The sequence below is a fragment of the Misgurnus anguillicaudatus genome, chromosome 11 (assembly GCF_027580225.2).
Source record: "Misgurnus anguillicaudatus chromosome 11, ASM2758022v2, whole genome shotgun sequence".
Taxonomy (NCBI): Eukaryota; Metazoa; Chordata; class Actinopteri; order Cypriniformes; family Cobitidae; genus Misgurnus; species Misgurnus anguillicaudatus.
In genome coordinates, this window is record NC_073347.2 from 4,586,198 (window position 1) to 4,610,170 (window position 23,973).

The 23,973-nt window shown below is 39.9% G+C and overlaps 1 protein-coding gene across 1 annotated transcript in view; it reads left to right on the plus strand.

The window, feature by feature from the left end:
• LOC129416391 (inactive phospholipase D5) overlaps window positions 1-21,873 on the plus strand; it is a 65,702-nt gene extending 43,829 nt beyond the window's left edge. The window contains exons 6-10 of the mRNA XM_055170697.2: window positions 11,331-11,528; window positions 14,359-14,495; window positions 20,187-20,355; window positions 21,023-21,083; window positions 21,209-21,873. Coding sequence (XP_055026672.2) covers window positions 11,331-11,528; window positions 14,359-14,495; window positions 20,187-20,355; window positions 21,023-21,083; window positions 21,209-21,420 — 777 coding nt within the window. The 3' untranslated portion in view covers window positions 21,421-21,873. The remainder of the gene's footprint in view (window positions 1-11,330; window positions 11,529-14,358; window positions 14,496-20,186; window positions 20,356-21,022; window positions 21,084-21,208) is intronic.
• The last annotated feature ends 2,100 nt before the right edge of the window (window positions 21,874-23,973 follow it).

Genomic DNA, 23,973 nt, shown 5'->3' on the forward strand with positions numbered 1-23,973 from the left:
AAAAACTTGACACATCAGTTTAAATTTTTATACAGTTTTTAATACTATATACACATTTCTTGTATTTTCTGGATGTATTCTATTAAATTTCTTTGTTCTGATTAACACAGAGGAAGATATTTTAAGGAATCTCAAAACCGATCATGAGCCCCATTTACTTCAATAGTAGGAAAAAGAATACCATGGCAGTGAATGGGGCTCACAAATGGTTTGGTTACAATTATTCCTCAAAATATCTTCCTTGGTGTTTATCAGAACAAAGAAATATACTCAGGTTTGTAACAACATGAGAGTGAATAAATGATGAATAAATGAATTTTCATTTTTAGGTGAACTATCCCTTTAAGAAACCCACACTTAATCCTGCACTTCTAGACAATTATAGACCAGTGTCTATCCTTCCATTTATTGCTAAGACACTCAAGCTTGTTGTTTATGACCAGCTCTCCTCCTATATCTCACTGAATAACCTCCTGGAGTCAGAGTCTCATCATCTCACTACTGAGGTGCCTCAGGGCTCAGTACTTGGGCCACTGCTTTTCTCAATTTACATGACATCCTTAAGTTCTGTCATTCTGAAACATGGCTTTTCCTACCATTGCTATGGTGATGACATGCAACTTCATCTCTGATTTCACCCTGATGATCCTACGGTTTCTGATTGGATTTCCACCTGCCTAAGTGATATGGGATGAAGGACCATCACTTGCAGCTGAGCCTTGCAAAGACAGAACTACTAGGAACCTTGAAGTGATTATTGACGACCAGCTGAATATTTCAAAGCTCTGATGTTAGCCTACAAGACGGCCACTGACTCCACTCCCCTATACTTGCATACACTAATTCAGTCATACACGGCCTCCAGATGTCTGCACTCTGCAAGTGAACTGCAGCTTGTGGGTGCCTTCACATAAAGGCACAAAATCACTCTCATGCATGTTCTTCTAGACTTTTCCCTGCTGGTGGAATGATCTGCCTATCGCCACACGAGATGAGCAGAGTTGTTTGCAACCTTCTAAAACCAAATGAAGACTATGCACTGCCAGTACTTACTATTTCTCCTAGTCTGTTCTTTCATACGCTTTACTTTACATACTCATAATCTTTAAAAAACTCTATGTTCCTGCTTCGTGTACTGCGTTAGGTTAACCGAGACAATATTCAGAGCAGTTATGTACCTGTTGCTCTTTTGTTGATGGGATTGCTTCTATTATTTTCCTCATTTGTAAGTCGCTTTGGATAAAAACGTCTGCTAGAGAACTATATGTAATGTAAATGTAAGAAAGCATTACATTTTTAAAAACTTAAAATATCATAGGTAAAAACGGTCAGAATGATACGCTACTCTCTCGCTCTCTCTGAACCAGTGGTCAACAGTGGAGACGTCTGAGGGTTCATTGGACCAGGGATGCACTGGAAGTATGCAGTAGAAGGATGTAAGCCCTGTGGTGGTCTGTTTGAGGGAGATCATACTCGGCCCAGGGAAGGTGGCGATTCCAGATGTGTTGATTGTTGTGACAGTAGGACCGGAGGTAGCAACTGATGTCTTGGATCTTTAGGTCAGTCTGGCTATTAGTTTGGGAGTGATATCCTGAGGAAAGAATAACAAATATCTTAAGAAGGTTGAAGAATGCTTTCTGTACCTGTGAGGTAAACTGGGACCCTCTGTCCAAGATGAGGTCCTCTGGTATTTAGAAATTTCGGAATAGGCGCTGAAACAGAGCATCTGGGGTCTCAAGGGCAGTAGGTAACCCTTGGAGAGGAATTAGTCGCCAGGCCTTGGAAAATTGATCCACTGCAACCAAAAAACAGGTGAATCCGTCTGATTTAGGCAAGTCAGTTACAAAGTCAACCACAATATGAGACTGGGGATGTCTGGGAATAGGTAAAAGGACCAGTTTACCTGTGGTGGTGTTTTTAAGATTTAAAGCTCTCAATGGGCCAGAAAATTACAACCTGACCTGGCCCATGGCTTTTAAAGTCCAGACCCGATGTAACCCGATACATCAACATGAAATATTTGCCTGAACCTGGCCGCAGCCCGAAGCTGCCGCCCCCCACCTTTTTTCTTCTTCTCATTATCGTAGGCTATTATTATCCTGACCAGCAGATGGGAATTCAAATCAACCTTTAATGTTCACGCCTTTTAACAATACAAACAACTGAAACGATAAACTTTAAATATATAGATAGGCTATATAAATATACCTTTAAAAAAATCACACAAAAATAAATAAAAATAACTCAAACATGTACCCAGCCTGTAGTAGCGACAGTGAATTCACCTGCGGCAAGGTTACTTTTCTCCAACTCTGTCATCCTCTCCAGGCTACAGGTGTTCACGCAGCAGCAACAGGTCTGCCCTCGCCCCTCTCTGTGATGCACGTTGCACGCAGCAGCCAGACTTTCTTACAGTGAACAGCAGCAATGATTTATATATTTTTTTCACTGAGCGGAAAGATTAAGCCCGAGGTCCAACCCAACCTGAGTCATTTGCTTATATTTTTGACTCGAACCATGCCCGAACCCACGGGTCCTGTCGGGTTTGTCGGGCTGACTCAACCCGTTGAGAACCCTATTTGAGATAGCAAAGACTGAGCACCCTCTGACATGTTGGTCAACATCTCGAGTCATGTTAAGCCACCAGTATTGAGTTTGGAGGAGTCAGAGAGTGGCTGTGTCCCAATTCAAAGGTTGCGACCTTCTAAGGACGTATTTTAAGACCGATTGCGTCACAGCAGCGCGACTTGAAGCTAGTAAGGCCGTCCCAATTCAAAGGATGCTTAGAATGAAGCCTCAAAATGCGTCCTCATTTCTCCGCGCTGTTAAGGATAGAACAAATGGATCATTAACAGCTGAGGATATCCCAAGAGTTATTGCGCGTCTGCAACGGCTGCATATAATGGGTGAATATTCTAAAATAAACAATTAAAACCTTTATTAAATAAAACTGTATTTATCAGAAAAAAATTCTTGTCACTGTTTTAGTATAAGTTATGGTTTGTGTTAATATTATTCTTTTTATGTTGCATATATTTCTAAGGTTGATTAATTTGATTTACTGTTGAATAGTTTAATCTACGTCAACGTGTCATATTTTCCAAAATAAATGAATATTTTTCTGATTTCATATTTATTTTAATAAGTCAAAAATGGCTCAGCTGTGTCCTGCTGACAGGTGCGGTGGGCGCGTGCAGCAGGTGACGCCAATTATGGGTCCTCTGAAGGTTAGACCGTTCATTTCAGTTCTCTTCGCAAACTTCTGAGGCTTCCGCCTTGAAAGATCTCATGCTTATAAGGTTGCAGCCCTTGAAGTGGGACACAGCTAACATGTTGGCTGCCTGGGTTTCTAGAGCCTGGAGAAGCTTGAAGGGTCCTTATGTAAGGTGGTCAACACAGAGATTTTACCTTCTGGGCCTCCCAGTGGAGCATGTTTGGGGTTATGTCTCTTAGTATTCCGAAGATACTCAAGGTTTTTGTGGTTGGTGATTACTGTAAAGGGGTGATGGGCTCCCTCCAGCCAGTGCCTCTATTCTTCCAACACAAGCTTAATAGCTAACAGTTCCATTTTATGTCATAGTTCTGCTCCGCAGGGGAAAACTTTCGTGAGAAATAAGCACAAGGATTGAGAAGTGCAGGCTCTCCATGATGTTGTGATAGAACAGACTCCAGTTGGTGATGCAACCACTTCGACGATAAATGTGAGTTCCAGGTTAGGGTGAATGAGAATGGGGGCTGTACAGAATGCTTCCTCTAGCTGTTGGTAAGCAAATTGGGTTCCAGTGGCCAGGACAGAGACTTGGGTTTGTTAAGGAAAAGGTTTTTCAGTAGGTTTAAAATGAGGCTGAAATTGAGGATGAATTTATGGTAAAAACTGGCAAAACGTAGGAAACATAGGAGTTCTTTGATTTGGGAAGGGGGCCAGTCAGGGATAGTTTGAACTTTCCCCTGGTCCATCTAAATGCCATCTTTGGTGATATAAAAAAGGAAGTAAAAAGAGGGACAATGAAAATCACACTTCTCAAATTTTAGATAAAGTTGGTGATCTTTGATTATATGTAGTACCTTTTTGACATTATGGCAATCTTCATTCATGAAGCCTTCGAAGATACATGTTGAGCTGGAGAGTCCATATGGCATGACCTGGTATTCAAAGTGTCCTGGGGAGGTTATGAAGGCGGTCTTCCATTTGTCATTTTTATGGATATGTACGAGGTTGTAAGCACTTCTGAAATTCAACTTAGAGAAGATGCGGGCTCCACAAAGTTCCTCTGGGGGGGGCTGGAATCAGGGGAAGTGGATAGGGAAGTTTCTCTGTCTGTCTGTGTGAGTTTACGGTAAGGCTGTGCAAAAAAAAATCACCTGCGAATCTCATGCGTGTTTCATCAGTAAAGCCGGTTCCTTAATTAGTAGTAAATCACCATCACCTGTTTTTAGATGGAGTGGCATTTACTACACAGAGACTGAGCTTACCGTCAGCTGGACTTTCTATGAGTGTAGAATGAAGCACTGGATTATTAATTGGTATGCGATGAAGAGGCAGTAGGCAGTTCAGAAAACATGCAGGACTCCAGCTCAGGATCTAGCTGGGTTCCCATCTGATCATAGAGGAGTGTTGGTGTAACCAGGGAAGTCCGAGTATAAGGCCTACAGTAGGGTCCTCCAGCATCAGAAACAAGATGGTCTCTTTATGTAGACAACCAATGAGTAGCATGAGAGGCGAAGAGGCTACTTTAGATCACTCAGTGAGAAATTTTTGTGAATTCATTTCGATGTTTAGGGATACACGGAGTAGAAAACTGCTATATACAATCGCCTCATTGGAATAACTGGATGAAATGGCCATGGGACTGGCAGAGACAGATCGAGGAACTCGGTCCGGAGAATGGGACAATCAAAGAACACTGACCAGTTCTTTAATGGGATTTCGGCAGTTGGTGTTGAAATCTCCATCTCTGGACTGACTGGCAATCGTCCATTTGATCATCATTGTAGGTGCATGTCCACTGTGAGAGACATAATCTAAAAATATCCAGAAATCACAATGTATGATTTTTTAACTATTTATTTGTATGATACAGCTGCAAATAAGTATTTGAACAACTGTCTATCAGCTAGAATTCTGACCCTCAAAGACCTGTTAGTCTAAAATGTCCACCTCCACTCCATTTATTCTCCTAAATTAGATGCACCTGTTTGAGGTCGTTAGCTGCATAAAGACACCTGTCCACCCCATACAATCAGTAAGAATCCAACTACTAACATAGCCAAGACCAAAGAGCTGTTCAAAGACACTAGAGACAAAATTGCACACCTCCACAAGGCTGGAAAGGGCTTTGGGGAAAAAGCCAAGCAGCTTGGTGAAAAAAGGTCCATTGTTGGAGCAATCATTAGAAAATGGAAGAAGCTAAACATGACTGTGAATCTCCCTCAGACTGGGGCTCCATGCAAGATCTCACCTCGTGGGGTCTCAATGATCTAAGTAGTGATGGCCAAATGAGGCTTCCTGAACCACTGAGGCTTTCCAGCCCATTGGTTCACCAAAAGGTTCATTTACCTGAAGCCTCATGAAACAGTGTGCTCTCTAGTGACACCTGCTGTGCAAAGCAATGTATCGCACACAAATCTATTCATCCTGAGCAACCAAATTGTCATGGTGTGGACTTTTTCTATTGCCTGTGTATTAAATAAAATATTTTACTCTGCTTGTGTTAACCTATGTACACACAACTCACACACACACACAACTTTTTGTTCAACTATTCAGTAGTTATTTGGGTTAGTGATAACAGTGAATGCCTCAAATGAGTGTAAAGAAATTATTGTTACTGCAGTGCTGACTGGGAATGCAATAGTGGAGTGCTTATAGGACTGGGAGTGCAATAATATAGTGCTTATGGAATTGGGGGTACAATAGTGGAGTGCTTATAGGACTGGGAGTGCAATAATATAGTGCTTATGGAATTGGGGGTACAATAGTGGAGTGCTTATGGGACTGGGAGTGCAAAAATATAGTGCTTATGGAACTGGGGGTGCAATAGTGCAGTGCTTATGGGACTGGAAGTGTGGAAAAGCAAAATGCAACATGGAAAAGTGTTAACTGGTTTTTATTTAAAAACAAAAGTTTTTTCACAGTTTTTGGATTGAGGCGGTTTCTCTTTTTAGAAACCACCTCTCCAGCCTTAGAAAACACCCTTTCACAGGGCACCGATGATGCTGGACAACACAGGAAGGTCAGTGCCAGCTTATATAAATTGGGATATTGGAGCTTCTGTTTGTTCCAATATCCCAATGGATCCTCTGTCCTTGCCAGATTTGTCTCTGACAAATAACGATCGACTTCAATTGTTGCATCTGCGGTCACACTGGAGCTCCGTCTGCTGTTATCCACTGTGGTGTCCAGCAGATGCCAAAGGTCACCTATAATTATAAAAAGGAAAAAAAGCTCACTTCTCAATGGTTCAGATTACATGTCATTACAAGTGTGAACATTCACATAATACAAAGACTACTTGCCACAGGTTGTAGATTGCCCAGCTTGTGAGGCAGGCAGCTGAGCTGGGGGTGGGGTATCAGAATTTCTTATCACATTCACACATTCTGACTTTAGTCTTGTGATGGCATCTTGTAGCTTCCCTGGACTTAGGAAGCCTAGTTTTTTGAACCTAGGGTCCAGCAATGTAGGCATTGTCATCACACTTATTGATTCTATTTGCAATGCATGCTCTCTGATGCGACGGACAAGGTTGTCAGCCAGCTGCCTCGCCATATTTGATGTTAAGCCCTCTGATTTTGTTAAAATGGTGTGGTTTAGCATCTTCAGTAGGGGAATAACCTTTGATGCTGACACTATTTTCTCTGCAGAAAGCTCTACTGTGGCCTGGTGGAATGGGGCCAGTATTTCAAGAGCATCTTTTATGGTGTCATATTCCAATGAAGAAGGAGGGCTTAAATCTGTCCTTAAAGAGGCCAAAGCTGCCCCCACTGGCTCTCTCAAGTCGTACATCCTTTCCAGCATGCTGTATGTGCTGTTCCAACGGGTGTCCACCTCAATAATCATTTTTAGAGTTGGTCTCCCCATCTGCACCTGCACTTGGGCCAGTCTTTCTTTGCCTGTTGTGCTGGTCCTGAAGTAGGTAACAAGCTTCCTCCATTTGGTGCGAAGCTGATTTAAGTCTGGTACATCGTCGAAAGACTTTCTGACAATTAAATTTAATGCATGTGCAATGCATATGGCATGCCTAATATTTAATGCCCTGACGCAGGCAATCATATTGGCAGCAGCATCCGTGACAAGGCACCTCACCTTGTCCTTTATGCCCCACTCCTCCATGACCATAGTATGAGCAAAAGCCAAGTTCTATGCTGTATGGGTGTTTGGGAAATGTTGCACCCCAATCAAGATTGTCCCAAGCTGGTCATTGGCATCAATGAAATGACATGTCACAGCCCGGTAAGCCTCCATGTTTATCGATGTCCACATGTCGGACGTAAGGCTAACAGCAACAACATTGTCCAATTTCTCTTTGGCCTTCTCCTTAGCCTCCTCATACCTGCTATCAACCATGGACTTCAAAGCCTGAGAACAAAAATATGAATTGTTACTATTCATTATGACTGTATAACAATAAACTACTTTACTCTATTCACATACAGTACCTTTCTTGTTGGAAGAACATAGGATGGATCCAGCACATGCACAAGCTCTCTAAACCCCACGTCATCCACAACAGAAAAGGGTTGGGAGTCTTTGATGACCATGTTGACCAAAGCCTCATCCACCATTTTCTTTCTGTAATCTATAACACAGTACAATACTGGTGTATTGTAGGAGCCTGACACATGATTAAAATAATGAAATAAAGATTAAATATTACTTTGACTAGTGTCTGGTCTGTTTGCAGCAGGTTGCGCATCCTCATGCATTGCACGATAATGCCTAAGCATGGAGGAGGTGTTGTTGCTGTAAGTCAGCTCTTTGTGGCACAGCAAACATTTCACCTTCAATATGCAGAAAATACACATTGTCATTATACAGTCATATGGTGAGGATTATGTGATATTATGACAATAAACTATCTAAATGCATACAAACCTTGTTATGAGCAACCAATTCAAAATGCTCCCAGACAGGAGAAGTTCTCCTCTTTCTTGCTGGCTCCATTATAAGACAAAAAGGCCTCTAGGTTTGCCAACGTTTGCACTAGACTAACTTTCTAGGCTATCCCTAATACAGTCTAGTCTTATAATAATAATAATAATAACTGCAATAATATATATATAATAATAATACCAATATAGGCTATATATATATAATATATATATAATAATATAATTACGTATTATAGGTATTATACTAAATATATGCTAATTTACTCTAATGATCTACTGAACTAGGCTATGTATAATTTAATCTAATAATCTACTAAACTAAGTGTAATATAATATATAATACAGGCTATAATATATAAAGATAACTATACTACAAACTCACTACAACTTACTACAAACTTACTACAAACTCACTACAAACTCTCTACAACTCGCTACAACTCCCTACAACTCGCTACTACGTACAACCAACTCCTCAACACCAATGCAAACGCCTACTGCAAACCCCACAAGAGGGCGCGAGTTTCGAACCATTTTTATCCGGAAGCGATACTCAAAATGAAGCAATGACGTATTCAACAGAAAACAAGGCCTCGTTTGTCATCGTCACGTGATTTTCACGGAAACGATACAAGCCTCGAATCGGGGCTTTATCTGGAACGCCCCTTTTTGCTCGACACAAGCTCCCGAGCCTCGCTTCAGATGTCCCATCACTAATCCTAAGAAGGCTGAGAAATCAGTCCAAAACTACACGGGAGGAGCTGGCCAATGACCTGAAAAGAGCTGGGACCACCGTTTCCAAGGTTACTGTTGGTAATACACTAAGACGTCATGGTTTGAAATCATGCATGGCACGGAAGGTTCCCCTGCCTAAACCAGCACATGTCCAGGCCCATCTTAAGTTTGCCAAGGAGAATTTGGATGATCCAGAGGAGTCATGGGAGAAAGTCCTGTGGTCAGATGAGACCAAAATAGAACTTTTTGGTCATAATTCCACTAAAAGTGTTTGGAGGAAGAAGAATGATGAGTACCATCCCAAGAACACCATCGCTACTGTGAAGCATGGGGGTGGTAGCTTGCTTTGGGGGTGTTTTTCTGCACATGGGACAGGGCGACTGCACTGTATTAAGAAGAGGATGACCGGGGCCATGTATTGCGAGATTTTGGGGAACATCCTCCTTTCCTCAGTTAGAGCATTGAAGATGGGTCAAGGCTGGGTCTTCCAACATGACAATGACCCGAAGCACACAGCCAGGATAACCAAGGAGTGGCTCTGTAAGAAGCATGTCAAGGTTCTGGCCTAGCCAGTTTCCAGACCTAAACCCAATAAAGAATCTTTGGAGGGAGCTCAAACATGTTTCTCAGTGACAGGCCAGAAACCTGACTGATCTAGAGAAGATCTGTGTGGAGAAGTGGGCCAAAATCCCTCCTGCAGTGTGTGCAAACCTGCTGAAAAACTACAGGAAACGTTTGACCTCTGTAATTGCAGACAAAGGCTACTGTACCAAATATTAACATAGATTTTTTTCAGGTGTTCAAATACTTATTTGCAGCTGTATCATACAAATACATAGTTAAAAAATCATACATTGTGATCTCTGGATTTTTTGAGTTTTGAGTATTCTGGATTATGTCTCTCACAGTGGACATGTACCTACGATGACAATTTCAGACCTCTCCATGATTTCTAAGTTTCGAATTACTTGCAAAATAGCAGGGTGTTCAAATACTTATTTTCCTCACTGTACGTGATAATAATGAAACAGATTCATTGAGTACAGGGTAATAATGGCAGTGGTGAAGGTTTCTGGGGTGAGAATGCAGGTGATTGTAATGTCCAGGATGAACAGCCGGTTTGGTAACAAATTTTCGTACTTTCCAGGAAATCTACTGGGAAAAATAAAGCAATGGGACAATGATGGACGAAAACTACGGAAAGCTGGGTACACAGTGGGTCGGTGACACAAATGGGATACTTAAGACCAGAGGGTGAGTGAAGTGCCAGATTTATAGTGCTGGCTGATGAGGGTTAACAGGTGCGTGTAATCAATACTCAGGTGATGGTGATCTGTGGCTGATGGAGGGTAGTGTTTTGGTTGACTCCCTGACAGTGTGACAGCAACAGGTGGAGAGTTACATATTTTAGTGAATCAGTTAAATTCTGTAGGATCCACGTAGAACTCAATGATGTAGCATTACTCTTTACCAGTTACTTCAATTTCATTTTATAAAAAACAAAGAAATGACATACTTAGTCTGCCAGAACCTAAAAGCAATCTGAAAATCGAGATCCTGAAACACAAGGTTGAGGTTGGTGTATGGTCACAAGTTCTTGATGAGCATAATGACCTTAGAAGGTAAGTCTAGTGTTTGGACAAAAAAATATAAAATTTAAGTGAATTTGTGCTTAAAACAAGCACAAAAAAGTCTGCCAATGGGGTAAAACATTTTTAAATGTTCTTGAATTAAGTGTTTAAGAAAAAGTAAACTTATTTCAATATTTTTTCTTACCCCAATGGCATTGATTTGTGTAACCGGGGCAGCCACCATTACAAAATGCAAATATTACATTTATAACATTTACATGTATGCACATAGCAGACGCTTTTATCCAAAGTGACTTACAGTGCATTACAAGGTATACATTTTATCAATAAGTGTGTTCCCTGGGATCGAACCCAAAATCCATTTGCTTTGCTAACACAATGCTCTACCACCAAGCTACAGGAACACAGTTTTCTTGGAACTGTCAACAAGATAACTGTTAAGTTTTGTTATCCATATTCTTGTCTCCACTGCCCTGGAACAACTTTGAAGAGCCTTGGTTGTCAAAAAATGTCTACACTGGCTTCTTGACTCTCCTTTAACAACAGCCTTCCACCCCTGGTTTTCCTCCTGCCAACAGCCCCACCACCTCACCGTCCTGAAGGTTGCCTGGTGGCCTACAGTCCAAAAGGATGTCTGGGCATTTGTAGGGAACTGCCCAGTGGTTGTTCTTCAATATTGTTTACCAATGGAGAGTTGCTTGGTAACTGATGTAACGTTTTTTTCTTTAGCTAAAATAATGTTTCATCAGCATGGCACCTAGAAAGGCTTTAAAGGGCTCAGCAAACTACATTTGAGTATCACATTTAATGATTTATTTCAGAATTGTAGAATCTTGCATGTTCTTTTATTATTAAGATAGGAATTTAGATGTGTATGTTTTTTTTTTACAGATGAAGGAGTTTGGAATCATCATTTATGACTGCAGCTGTCTGGCAATGGACCTGAACAAGATATTCAGCCTCTACTGGCAATTGCAATATAAAGACTTTGTGCCATCTATATGGTCCAAGAAACTGACTGCATTGTATAACAAAGACAAGAGTCTTCAACTGTATCTGAATGACACGGAAGCAAAAGCCTACATTTCTGTGAGTCGAATTTTCATGAAAAAACATTAATGAGATTGAGAAATTGAGAGTTATGGTCTCATGTTTTTGGTGGTGATTTAATAACCTTGGGCTTGGCACCAGTGTAATTGCAAGCATTTGCTTGTGTCCTGCTGTTGCCCAGAAGGAGGCTTCAAGCATAGGGCTCACAAATGGATTTTGCAGAGGGGTTTGAGAAAGGCACTGCTTTAAGGGTCCATAATTTCACCAAGTAAGATGTGATCCTAGATCAAGATTTTTTGTTGAGTTTAAACGTGGGTCCATTGATGAGTCCTAGTGGTAGTGTCCTTGAATTAGACATATTGCTAGGGTCACTGTCACGTTTAAACACATTTACTTACCTCACTCTCCATTGTTTCCAATCCATCTTCATTTTCCATCTCCATCATCTGCTTCATTGTGCATACTCCAACCCTTCCTCTCATACAAAGACAATACACTGTTACTGGCTAAGTTAGGTTTGAGCTAAACTCTCATTCCCTCAACTACTCACATGATTGTTGCATCTGCCATTTGTACCATTACGAATAAACTCTGTTAACGATTATACCTGTTTATACAACAGTTCTTTCTGGTTCTCCAATCTGATTGGCTAAGAGCCATACGATATTGTACTGATAACGGCACAGTAACCGCTTCACCTTTCGTATCATTCCGCCACCTAGTGAATAGAGGTCCTAAACAGGCTCATCTCTGAATGGAAAAACACAGACGCCCTGTTTTTAAACACTCTCTTGTGTGTCTCATTAGTTCACTAGCTCATAAATCAGTCTGTGAATCCCCAATCAGAAGTTATTATTCTGTCAAAGATCAGCGCTTTTGGATGTTACGTTAAAGTTAATGGGAGTAATGTCTTGTCACATCGTGTGGACGATTAACACTTGGAAAGAGGAATATAAACATTCGTTTTTTTCTGGAGCTATATCTCTTATCAGAACGCGAAAACACTGTGGAACTGCAGGTAAGCACCGCAGCTTTTAAATGTGGACATTGATCATTTATTTAATCGCAACGTGACTATTAAAACATGTTATGAGATATCGCCACTGTTATATTTATAAGCAGCATGCAAAAACATCTCTCTGACACTTATAAAAAAACTTTTATATAGTACTGACAAGAACAAAGTTTAATAATAATAATCGAGTGCTCGTATCGCGTTAAGAATAAATGAGAAGGCAATAGTAACGTTATACAAGTATAGCTTTATTAACTTTTACCTCGCGCCAAAACAATAACAACACAAAAGACACTAAATATGAATAAAAAAACAAGTAATACTTTGATCATGACACCAAATACTGCTGATTTGATCACATTGTGACGATCATAAACAAACAAGGCCAACATGAGAGCCAGGGAATCCCTGTCAGAGATGTAGCCCAGAGAGGGCGGTGGTCAGCGGGGCGAGTGAACACTGATGTCCGCTCATGCTTTGGTTCTCATTCGTACCGAATCTCACTAAGCAAACGTTCAAACAGGCGTTATCTTAACTAAGCAACTGCAGATTTAAATATAATACATATACATTCTCGACTGAACTAATCTTAAAACTACGCTTTGTGACCAAGAAATTGTAATATTTAAAAACGGCGAATCCGTCCATTGAGTTAATATGAGATTCAAAGCAGCCGAAAGCGTTACCTGTCATTCTGGCCGCCCTCAAATCCGTGGCGGAAGAAGTAGTTCTCAAACAAAGAGGCTTTTAAAATTACTCCGTTGTTGTTTTCTAGTTTTCGTTTTTTAAACGTGTGCCGTCGAACTGTTGTATAAAAGCAATATCGCTCTCGGAGTCGTGTGATATAGCTCTATATCATCACGGCTGTGATGGCCTCGTGCCTCTGGCCTAATCACAGCCGTGATGATATAGAGCTATATCACACTCCTACGCGAGCGATATTGCTTAAGTAGTCTTCTTCTGTCCATATCAGAAGACCAGACCATTAACATAGACCCAGCAGGGACCTTTTCTTCAAATATGAATGTCTTTTCAATTGGTCATATTTTCAATTTGAAGGGTAATGGAAAGCAGCTACTGCCTGGCCTCATTAGTACCTACCCATCTTGTTCGGGGACATTACTACAGGGATTCGTTTATGGACTTACGTTTATACTTACATGTTGTTGTACTTACCTCACTCTCCATTGTTCCCAACCCATTTTCATCACCCATCTCCGCTGGCTGCTTCATTGTCCATACTCCAACTCCTTTCCTACAAAGACAATACACTCTTATTGGCTAAGTAAAGTTTGTCAATGTCAATTTAATTTGAACGAAACTCTTATTCTCTCATCTACTCGCATGATAGTTGCATCTGCCATCTGTACCATTTCAAATAAACTCTGCTAATGACCCATGTTGTCATCTTCTGTCCATAACATTTATGGTATTATTGAAAAATAATGCAATGTAATGTCAAACTCCTATTCTTGTATAACTTTTTTCTTTTTTTTAAGTCATGTCTAGTTTAATATGATGCATGTTTAATACTCAGTATAAGTATATACTATAGTATGTCATTAGATTATAATCTATTTATAAGGATAATATAGCCTGCCATATATTTCAAGTGTCGTGAAGACATATAGAGAGGTTTGGTAGAAGACAAACAAAAATATAATAATGTAATGTTTTTATAAAGTGAGCATACAGTTTGAATGACACAAGTAAATAATGACTATTTTGAATTTGGGGTGAACTATTCCTATAAATATATATATATATTACTTCACAGGATAATTTTGTACAGTTTACTGCATATTAAAACACTAATATATGATTTATTATTTTGATCTTTGTGTGTTGTGGTAGAGTTCTCCAGATGTTTTCTGCCCTAAAGACCGCATGAAGGACATTGAAGCCATAAACAGAGTAATCCAAGATGCCAATACATTCATCTACATCTCTGTAACCAACTATTTACCAGTACTTAACAGCGGTCAACCCAAGTGAGTCCTTTTAAACTATGAATTTGTGAACAGTATACTATTACAGTAGATTACCAAGTAGATTGCCTTAGTTTAAATCATAGCTTAAGTTTAGTAAAACTACACTGCGCTAACATATATGTGCAAGAGTGTCAGATCAGCTGCCAAACCTCCCTTCACATAGCGCTGATCCGTCTCCCCTCGTGTTTAGGAAACCAAAACATTTGTTTTTTTGGATGAGGTACAGTATTTGTTTTTAGTCACTTGTCAAACCATTAAACAAAGAGAGACAGAATGTTAAGAACTTAGATGCATAACCACAACAACATGCATGCATTCGATGAAAGCATCTATAATATAACTGCCTTAACCTCTTTGAGAATAAATCACAACTTATAGTTACATAAACATTAATTAATCAGCCTTAAATCCTATGAAACTGACAGACAATAAAATAGGATTTGTGATTTTTATATAAACAAAACAAAAACTCAAACATACATTTTACTAAGATTGAATATTGAAAAGAAGAACAACAAAAGCATACAAAAAGAAACAAACTACACAGGCAGCCTGACTCAGCTATTATCACACAACTTAATTTGATGAGGACGAAATGAAATGAATTAAAGTCTTATCTGAAGTCTAATGATGAGGAAGGCAGCAATGTAATGCTGAAGAACTTAAATAGACCCAAACCAAGTGGTAGGCAGTCCAACATGCAATTAATCCATACAGAAAAAGTCATATCCTCATGATTATTGTTTGGTAGCCCCAGAGCTCCACATGCCGAAGTGAATAAAAGGATTCCAAAGAAGTCCTTCTTTTTTATCTTCAAACACTGCATGTATACAGTAGGTTTGCTAGTGGCAAAAAAGAATCCTTCTAAAATTATTAACATGAACAATGAATCTAGTTAACACACCCAAAAAACCAACATGTATTGAATATGAATACATACAAAACTAAATACATAGAATAAAGAAAGAAAAGGGAAATACTCCTTACTTTGATTGAGCTTAAAACTAGTGATGTTACATTTGAAGCGGGGCTTCGGAGCTTGTGTTGAGCAAAAGTGGGCGTGCCAGATGAAGCATCGATTCGAAGCTTGTGTTGTTAACGTAGAAATCACGTGACCAATGACAAACGAAGCTTCACTTTCTTCACAGTCACGTGCGCGCTTCGCTTTGCGTGTCAGAACGTTTGAACCCCAGAGGTTTTTTAGCAGTTATTTGTATTATTCACATTTTAGTCCAAAATAATACTGAATATATAGTATTGTATGTACATATACTTGTGTGTGTGAACATTATTCAATAAAATACAATATTGAATCGTATGAATATTAACTTTTATTAATTAATACTGACATTTTTGCCACACTTGAATGAGTAAATACATTGATTACACTGACCATTCACACACATGTTGTCTAAGCTTATTGTCCACATAATATTAATATTCATCTGAATTTTATTAGCTTGTTGCTTCACTGACGGAGCTTCTTCCAGAAGCGACTGCTATATGTTTTATCAACCAAAAGATGGCGCTGTTTTCGACACCCTCGTTGAGGCTTCGAATCATGGTTCGAAACAGTAAGGGAAGTATCGGTGCTTGATTCGATGCTTCATTTACCCATTACTACTTAAAACCCAAAGTTTCCCAATCAGGACTCAAAACAGTTTGCAGTAGCACAGCAGGTAAGCCATGCTGCCTCTGACCCACAAATCTGACTCACTCTACTACCACCTGGGATAAATACAAGAAGACACTGGAGCACCCTAGTGCCCCTAGTGGTATTTATTATTATTTTCCTAAAAAAAACATTGTAACAGGGGTAAGCCTGTTACACCCCCCCCCCCCCCAGAAAGATGCTTACTAGAACCATAACACATCTTTACATTTTGCACATGGTAGGTGTCAACATTTTGGACATCACTAAGAAAAGAAATTGAATCATTTACAGGTCCAAGGCATTTAACAACCTTGGCTGGACCTTTCCATTTTGTTAAAAGTTTTGAGATAAACCCTTCATCTGCTCTGGACAGAGGATGGGTTCGCACCCAAACCACATCTCCCACCTGAAAGTGAGTTTATTTGCGGTGTTGATTGTAGTAGCATTTCTGTTTGTCTTGGGCTCGTTCAATGCTCATTCAACCAAGCTGATTAGGTTTTGTTGTCTTTCAAGAGTAGGATAAGCAAGGTTATTAGGGTCAGGCGGTCTGTGTAAGGCTCTTTCCAAGGTTTTTTTCAACTTGTGTCCTACAGCCACTTCTCCTAGGGTATAGCCTGTGCTCTCATGCCACGCTGTATTAATTGCGAATTGAAACTCAGGTAACCACCTATACCAATGACGATGTTGGTCCCCAACATATGATGCTATCATTGTTTTTAGATTACGGTTCACCCGTTCAGTCAGGTTTGTTTGTGGATGATAGGCTGTGGTCAACTTTTGTATTACACCCCACTGTTTACATACTAGATTAATGAGGTGAGAAGTGAATTGTGCCCCACCATCAGACAAGATAAGCCGGAGTACCCCATCTTGTGAATATTTCCTCAACAAGAACCTTTGCTATTTGTGGTGCTCTCGCTGCTCTTAAAGGAAACAACTCAACCCACTTGGAACAATAATCGACAATGACAAGGAGATGTTCGTGTTGTTTTGTACTTCTAGGTTAGGGTTCCGCAAATCTTACCCTGGAGGTCCAGAGCACTACAGAGTTTAGGTCCAACCCTAATCAAACTTACCCACTTGTGATTTTCTAGTGATCATGAAGACCTTGATTAGCATGCTCAGGTATGTTTGATTAGGGTTGGAGCTAAACTCTGCAGTGCTCTGGCCCTCCAGGGTAAAATTTGGGGAACCCTGTTCTAGGGAATTATCCCATCAAGTCAACACTAAACATATGTCCTGGTTCTATGACAGGGGTAGATTGCAAATGACCAGATAGTTTGAGAAAGAGGACTTGTATTTTTGACAAGTTGGACACTCTTTACAATATTTCCATCTTTACATCTATTCTCAAGCTAGGCCAATACACTAACTCTAGGAGTCGTAGAAGAGTCTTAAACCTTCCCAAATGACCACTGAGTGGATTGTCACGCACGTAGTGTAAAAATTCACAATACCTTGCTGGAATGACTAATTGCAACTTCTGTCCTTTTTGACCATCAGGTACACTACGAAACAAAAATCCATTTTGTAAAACATAGTGGACCCGGGAAGTATCATGAATGGTCTGTGACTGTGCCATACTAATTAACTCTTGACATTCCACATCCTCCTGTTGAGAGGTGGCAATTTGAGGTCTACCGGGATGTCAGTGGATAGAGTTGTGGTCTTGGTGGCCTTAACTACGGCAATTATATTAGGTGAGGTGATATTCTTTTGGGTTCTGGATAGTACATCTAGTACAACATTGCATTGTCCTTTTTCGGTATTTGACGATAAAATGGAACTCTTGCAAGCGAATAGTCCAACGTGTATGTCATGAAGATGGTTTTGGATGTTGAATAACCCAGGTGAGAGCTGCATGATCTGTTATCACTTCGAATGGATGACCTTCGAGGTATGGCCTCCACTTCTCGACAGCTCATCCAACAGACGCACATTCCTTTTCTGAAACAGAGTAAGCCTTCTCTGGTCCTCGTAGAAGTCTGGAGGCGTATGCTATCACATGCTCCTCTCCTCCTGAATCTTGTGTAAGCACAGCGCCCAAACCAAGCTCACTAGCATTGGTTTGGACTTTGAAAGGTTTCTCAGAGTCAGGTGGTAACAAGACAGGTGCTTGCGCTAGATCTTATTTGATAATCTCAAACAAATGTTGGCATTGTTCAGTTCAAGACCAGGGGGCATTTTTCTGTTTCATGTTATGCAAAGGTGCAGCTTTTTCAGAGAAATGGGAAATTAACCCTCTGGGGTCCGACCATTTTGGGACACTGGCAGAGGTTGTCACATGCTCTTACATTTGGTCTTTTTCATTTGCTTTAAGACATAATAACGGCAAGTCTACATGTATGTACATGTTTGTATTTTTGAGAGAAAAATGTTTATGCGTGGTTTTTAAAAAAGCAAAACCCAAACTACCCATACTAAGCATGTTTTCACAAGACTTTTCTAAACAGAATCTAGTAGTCTAGAGATTTTTCTTTAAAATGATGTGAAAATCATTTTGCCCACTCATTCACATAAAACAATATATTGAATTAGAAATTGTAAGACACTTTTTGTTTAGAGGGGCTGTATGCGAGAAGGATTGATTAACAGCTGAGCAACAAAAGACTCGCATAATGAACTGCATAATGTGCCTTTAGGCAGGAATGTGAGAGGGAACTACAGAAAAGAATGTGAGAACAAATGTATACATGTTTGTTTGAGGTTTATTAACTTAAGTTAACAATATAATCAAAATAGAAATGAAGGTTAGTGGGAAATTTTAAGTTTATTTGGAAACAAACCCTATTCAAAAACTTGTATAAACTAAGAAACTGATACACAACAGAGCTGTAAACTTCATGTGGCTCATGTTACCATATAACTATGTCCAAAAAGTGTGAATATGATTTTCCACTTCATAGTATTGTACTGATGAGAGGGATGCAGACCTGTAAGAGAGTTGTAAACAGCTGTTAGCATAAATTGTACACAGAAAAACCATTACATACATAACATTAACTGATGGGTAAATATCACCGATAGCACTACATTCAGATAAACTATCATGTACATAAACTAAATTCAGAACATCTCAGATAAACATCTTCAGTGATTAGTTATATAAAAAGACTGTTTTCAGATGCCCATCGACTGATCGTCTAGCTTCTGTTTTAAACGCGTTTCTGTAAGCGCGTATGAACTTTAAAAAGACATCGCATATAGTGTCCATGTGTGCGAGCTCGCATCTCGCGCTCATAAAAAACAGTGTCGCGTGTAAAGCGCATTGTATGAAATTGCGTTGCATGTAAACATATTACAGCAAATCCCGTTGTGCAGCCTTACTGAAAGTTGCCATGAAGGATACAAAAGTAAATTACTGTGTTTAACACTGTACAGCATGTAACAGTTATCCGCTATTACGTGAGTTCACGCATCCTCGTTTGTAAACAATGCGAAAGTTTTTCAATCCGAAGCATGCAATCTGCCGAGGTCGCTTATGTAGGCTGAACTGCACAAGCCATAAGCATATTACATGATAGCAAATATAAATGAGTATAAATAACTTACTTTCTGGAATATATCCTCCTCCAGTGCGTCTTCCATTGTTCTTCTTCTTAGGTAAAGTTAACGTTAAAGATAAACGCATCTCTTCCTCAATGTCTTGACATAAATGAAGATACCTCACATTTGTGTATAAAGTTTATCGATTGTGACTGTTGTGGGTGAGTGAGTTGAGAACCTGGTGATCACGTGAGAGGCGACACATTAAGCTCATCATGTGGCCCATCCTGTATAGTCAGCTGCAGTTTCTTTGTCATTCAACAAGTTATTTGAAAACAAGTACAAACCATATTAAACATTTTAATAAATTACATTTATTCACTTTTGTTTTTGTTTTATGCAAAATAATATTACTGATATATAGCTTCTTTCTGATCTCAAAGATGGCCGTTCCCACATTTACGTAAAAATAAGGTGGAGAGAGCTTTCAGAAGTATTTAAAGTATATTCTTATAATCCAACAGTTCTTTGTTTACTGTGTAATCCAACAGGTACTGGTCACGAATTGACAACATACTTCGGGAAGCCTTGATCCTGAAAACACACATCAAAGTGCGTTTGTTATTGAGCTGCTGGGAGCAGACAGACCCTCTGTCCTTTAACTTTGTATTGTCTCTGAAAACTCTATGCATGGAATCGATTAATTGTTCGCTAGAGGTGGTAAGTGTACATCCATCCAATTAATTTAATCTTTAAATATTTACACTTCATATGCAAAGTATTTTACTTGTCCTGTGCACATAAAAGAGTTTTGATCATTTGTTCAAGATCATTTTTACTTATTATCTATTGTCCTTAAAAAGAATGATGTTTCAGACTGCTTCTTCCTGTATAACACAATGTTCTTCTGTTGGATAGTCAAAAACGAATAGTCCAAAAGTACGCGTCTCTATTTACATTTATTCATTTGACATTTTTATCCAAAGCAGGGGTGGGCAATCCTGGTCCTGGAGGGCCACAGTCCTGCCGAATTTAGCTCCAACCCTAATCAAGCACACCTAAAAAATCTAATCAAAGTTTTCAGTATCAGGTGTGCTTGATTAGGGTTGGAGCTAAACTCTGCAGGACTGTGGCCCTCCAGGACCAGAATTGCCCACCACCACTGGTGTAGAGAGAAGTGTTCACATTATTTTAGTATCGTGCCGTATGTGGTTTATTATTTATGTTTATGGTCAAACAAAAATGAATTAGTTTAACACACTTATGAAACTATTATTCTCCAGCAGAGATGAATTGATTCTGCTGGGACATTTTTCTAACTGGCACCCTAAATTGAAGGAAAGCTATAATGATTTTTATTGTTTAAATACTTTGTTCCCTGATGTAGAAGTTCTTCAGAGGAATCAATCACAACAAATATATGGTGACAGATAACTCTGTGTATCTAGGTGAGTAAATCAGACATGTCCCATCATTTTTATGTCACAACTGCAGTTTTACGCAATACGAAATGATATGCAGAAAATAAAGCCTCCTTAATAATTTCTTTTGAATCTTGTTTTTGTGTTCACAGGGAATTTTAACTGGGTGGGCAATGAGTTTTTCTTCAACGCTGGTGTTGGTATGGTGATAAGTCAGCAGGTGAATGAGAAGAACTCCTCTGTAGTGGAGAAGATGAAAGTTGTGTTTGAACGAGATTGGAATTCTCAGTACAGTAAAACTCTACAACCAGACAAGATCCCAGAATGCAGAACTCTTCTCCAAAACTCCAGTGATTGGAAATGACACACAAATCATATCGCTTGCCATCATTTTTGTCATCACTAATTATTTTATCAAGAGATTGTTGTTACACAACATGCACTTTTCTATTACATTTGTTGAATAGGCAAAGTTGTTATTTTATTCTATAGAGCCCCTATTACGTTGCTAAAAATTACGTTATTTTGTGTATTTGGTGTAATACAATGTGTAAGCTTGGTTTATGATTCAAAAAACACATTATTTTCCACATAATGTACATTATTATGCTCTATGATTCACAGCTATTATTCATTAACAACTGGCAAAACCAACATCTCTCTTCTGACTTAATGTTTTAACACTTGTTAAAGTATATTATGGAAAACACTTTTATTATTCTCTTACATATTGCATACATTTGGAGTAATATTACATTAAAATATTAAGTAGATTGTGGTTCCTTCCTGCCTAGCAATGTGTGTTTATATTAAAACTTGACTTTTAATGTCAATTTTTTCAGTGTTTTATATCAATTACAACATTAATATCAATGTTTTTAATGGCTTTTTGGTTTCATCTATTTAAATAAGACTGACTGACTGACTTACATAAATTATTATGCTGATAATGCATTTAACAAATCGAGGGAAAAATAAATGAATTACAATTACCGTATTATGTTGTGTATTGTTTAATGAATTTGCATGTATACCATGACAGATAATTAACTACACTTGAAGCTTTTGTAAAAATGAAAAATAAAACCCCTAAAACTGTATATGGAATTATGAATTCTAATTATCTAGGCCAGCACTCTTAAAGTCCAATAACATGTACATTGAGTAAAGCCTGCTCTTATCCTCATTTACCTGTTATAAAAACATGAATTTATAATGTTTATAGACCCCTTCACGGTTCACGTCACAGGCAGTTTCCACTGCGCATGTCGGGGTCAGAAAAGTCATTACAGCAGATTGAGTTGCGTATTACTTGGTATCGTAAATGCCTACTTACATTGTAGGCTGTGAAAATCGCACCAGGTCTTCCGTTAAGTTTTCGCGATTCGTGCAGAATCTCAAAAACAAAAAACTACAACATCTGCGGCTGCAAGCAATTAACGTGCAGACTGGAACAATGTGTCACAGGCAGGAAGCGGAACGCCCCTGTCGCGGGTCACGCTCCTCCTTCTGTTCCCACCCCGAGGAGGTCCCAGAACACCCCAATGACCAAACAGACGAGAGGAATCAAATGTAACAATTTTTATTAAATGTTAAAAACAACTTAGGGGGATTTAAATACTTAAAAAGAGTCTCAAGTCCTTTGCCCATTAGGCTCTCACGGGGGAGGAGCATTCAAGCCGGGATACAAGTCAGTACACTGGGCTCTTGGCTTTGGGCGTATAGGTGGGTATACAGGGGTGATACATTGGGCTCTTGGCTTTGGGCATACAGGTGGGACTACGGGAAAGTACCCTGGGCTCTTGGCTTTAGGGGTACAAGTGAGTATACAGGACGGTACACTGGGCTTTTAGCCTTGGGGGTATAGGTGAGTATACAGGATGGTACACTGGGCTCTAGGTTTTGGGGCGTACAGGTGAGTCTACAGGCGTTCAGCTCGTGGGGCATACAGAAAGGGTATAAACATGCACACAGGCCTTTGGCTTTTTGACGTGCAGGTAAGTACACCAGTGAACCCCCAGGCGTTGAGTTCCCAACCTCTCGTGGAAACAGTCCAACGGTGATTCCGAGCCCTTAGCTCAGGACCTGCAGCTGACAGCAGAGAACACACACACATACAATTCTTCAGGTGTACACACGTCAAAAAGACTCACCCACTGCACTCCACACACTCTCTGTGAATTAGGGTCAGAACGCCACGTTGGACCGGGAACTAGTCCTGAGTAATCGAAGGAGTTGGTACAGCGGATAATCAGATAAGGACGTCAAGGCCACGACTTTTCAACACGCCCCTTCTCCTTCTTAGCTGGTTCCGGCTCGCCCACCAATCCCTTCCACGGGTGGGGCCGCTTACACACTGATCACACTCCCAGGAAGCACCCTGGGATACAACATTAGCAAGGATAGCACTGGCAAGACGATAATTCAGCGTACTCACAGTTCTGTTGACACGTAATCCTCCCCTCTTTCTTCCAGAGGTCTGGTGTGTACGAGGCCAATAGTGCAATACTTATTCGTTCCTTTCTCCTCTCGCTTAGTTTCCGGTGACTTCTCAATGTACACAATCTCCTCGAGGTAAGTAGTACATGTCAACACAAATGCTTCAATAGGGATGCTCTAATACTTAACTTCGTGTATCTTCAGCCCAATCCTCTGTTTTACTTCGCCCAGTCTGCAATATCCACAAGAATACATCTCTCCAAGCACCCAAATCGCTCAGTCTCACCCACAGCATTCGACGGAATAAACTTCACTTTCGCCGTTTCCCGAAGCCAGAATTTCGAGGATGCTACGTCATCGACGTCCGTCGAAGGACTGTTCCGATGTCGAGGATCCTCGGAATTTCAGCCAAGGACTGTCCTTCGTTCGAGAAATATCCCATATACAGGAAAGGATGCAAATGTGTATCCTTCGCGCG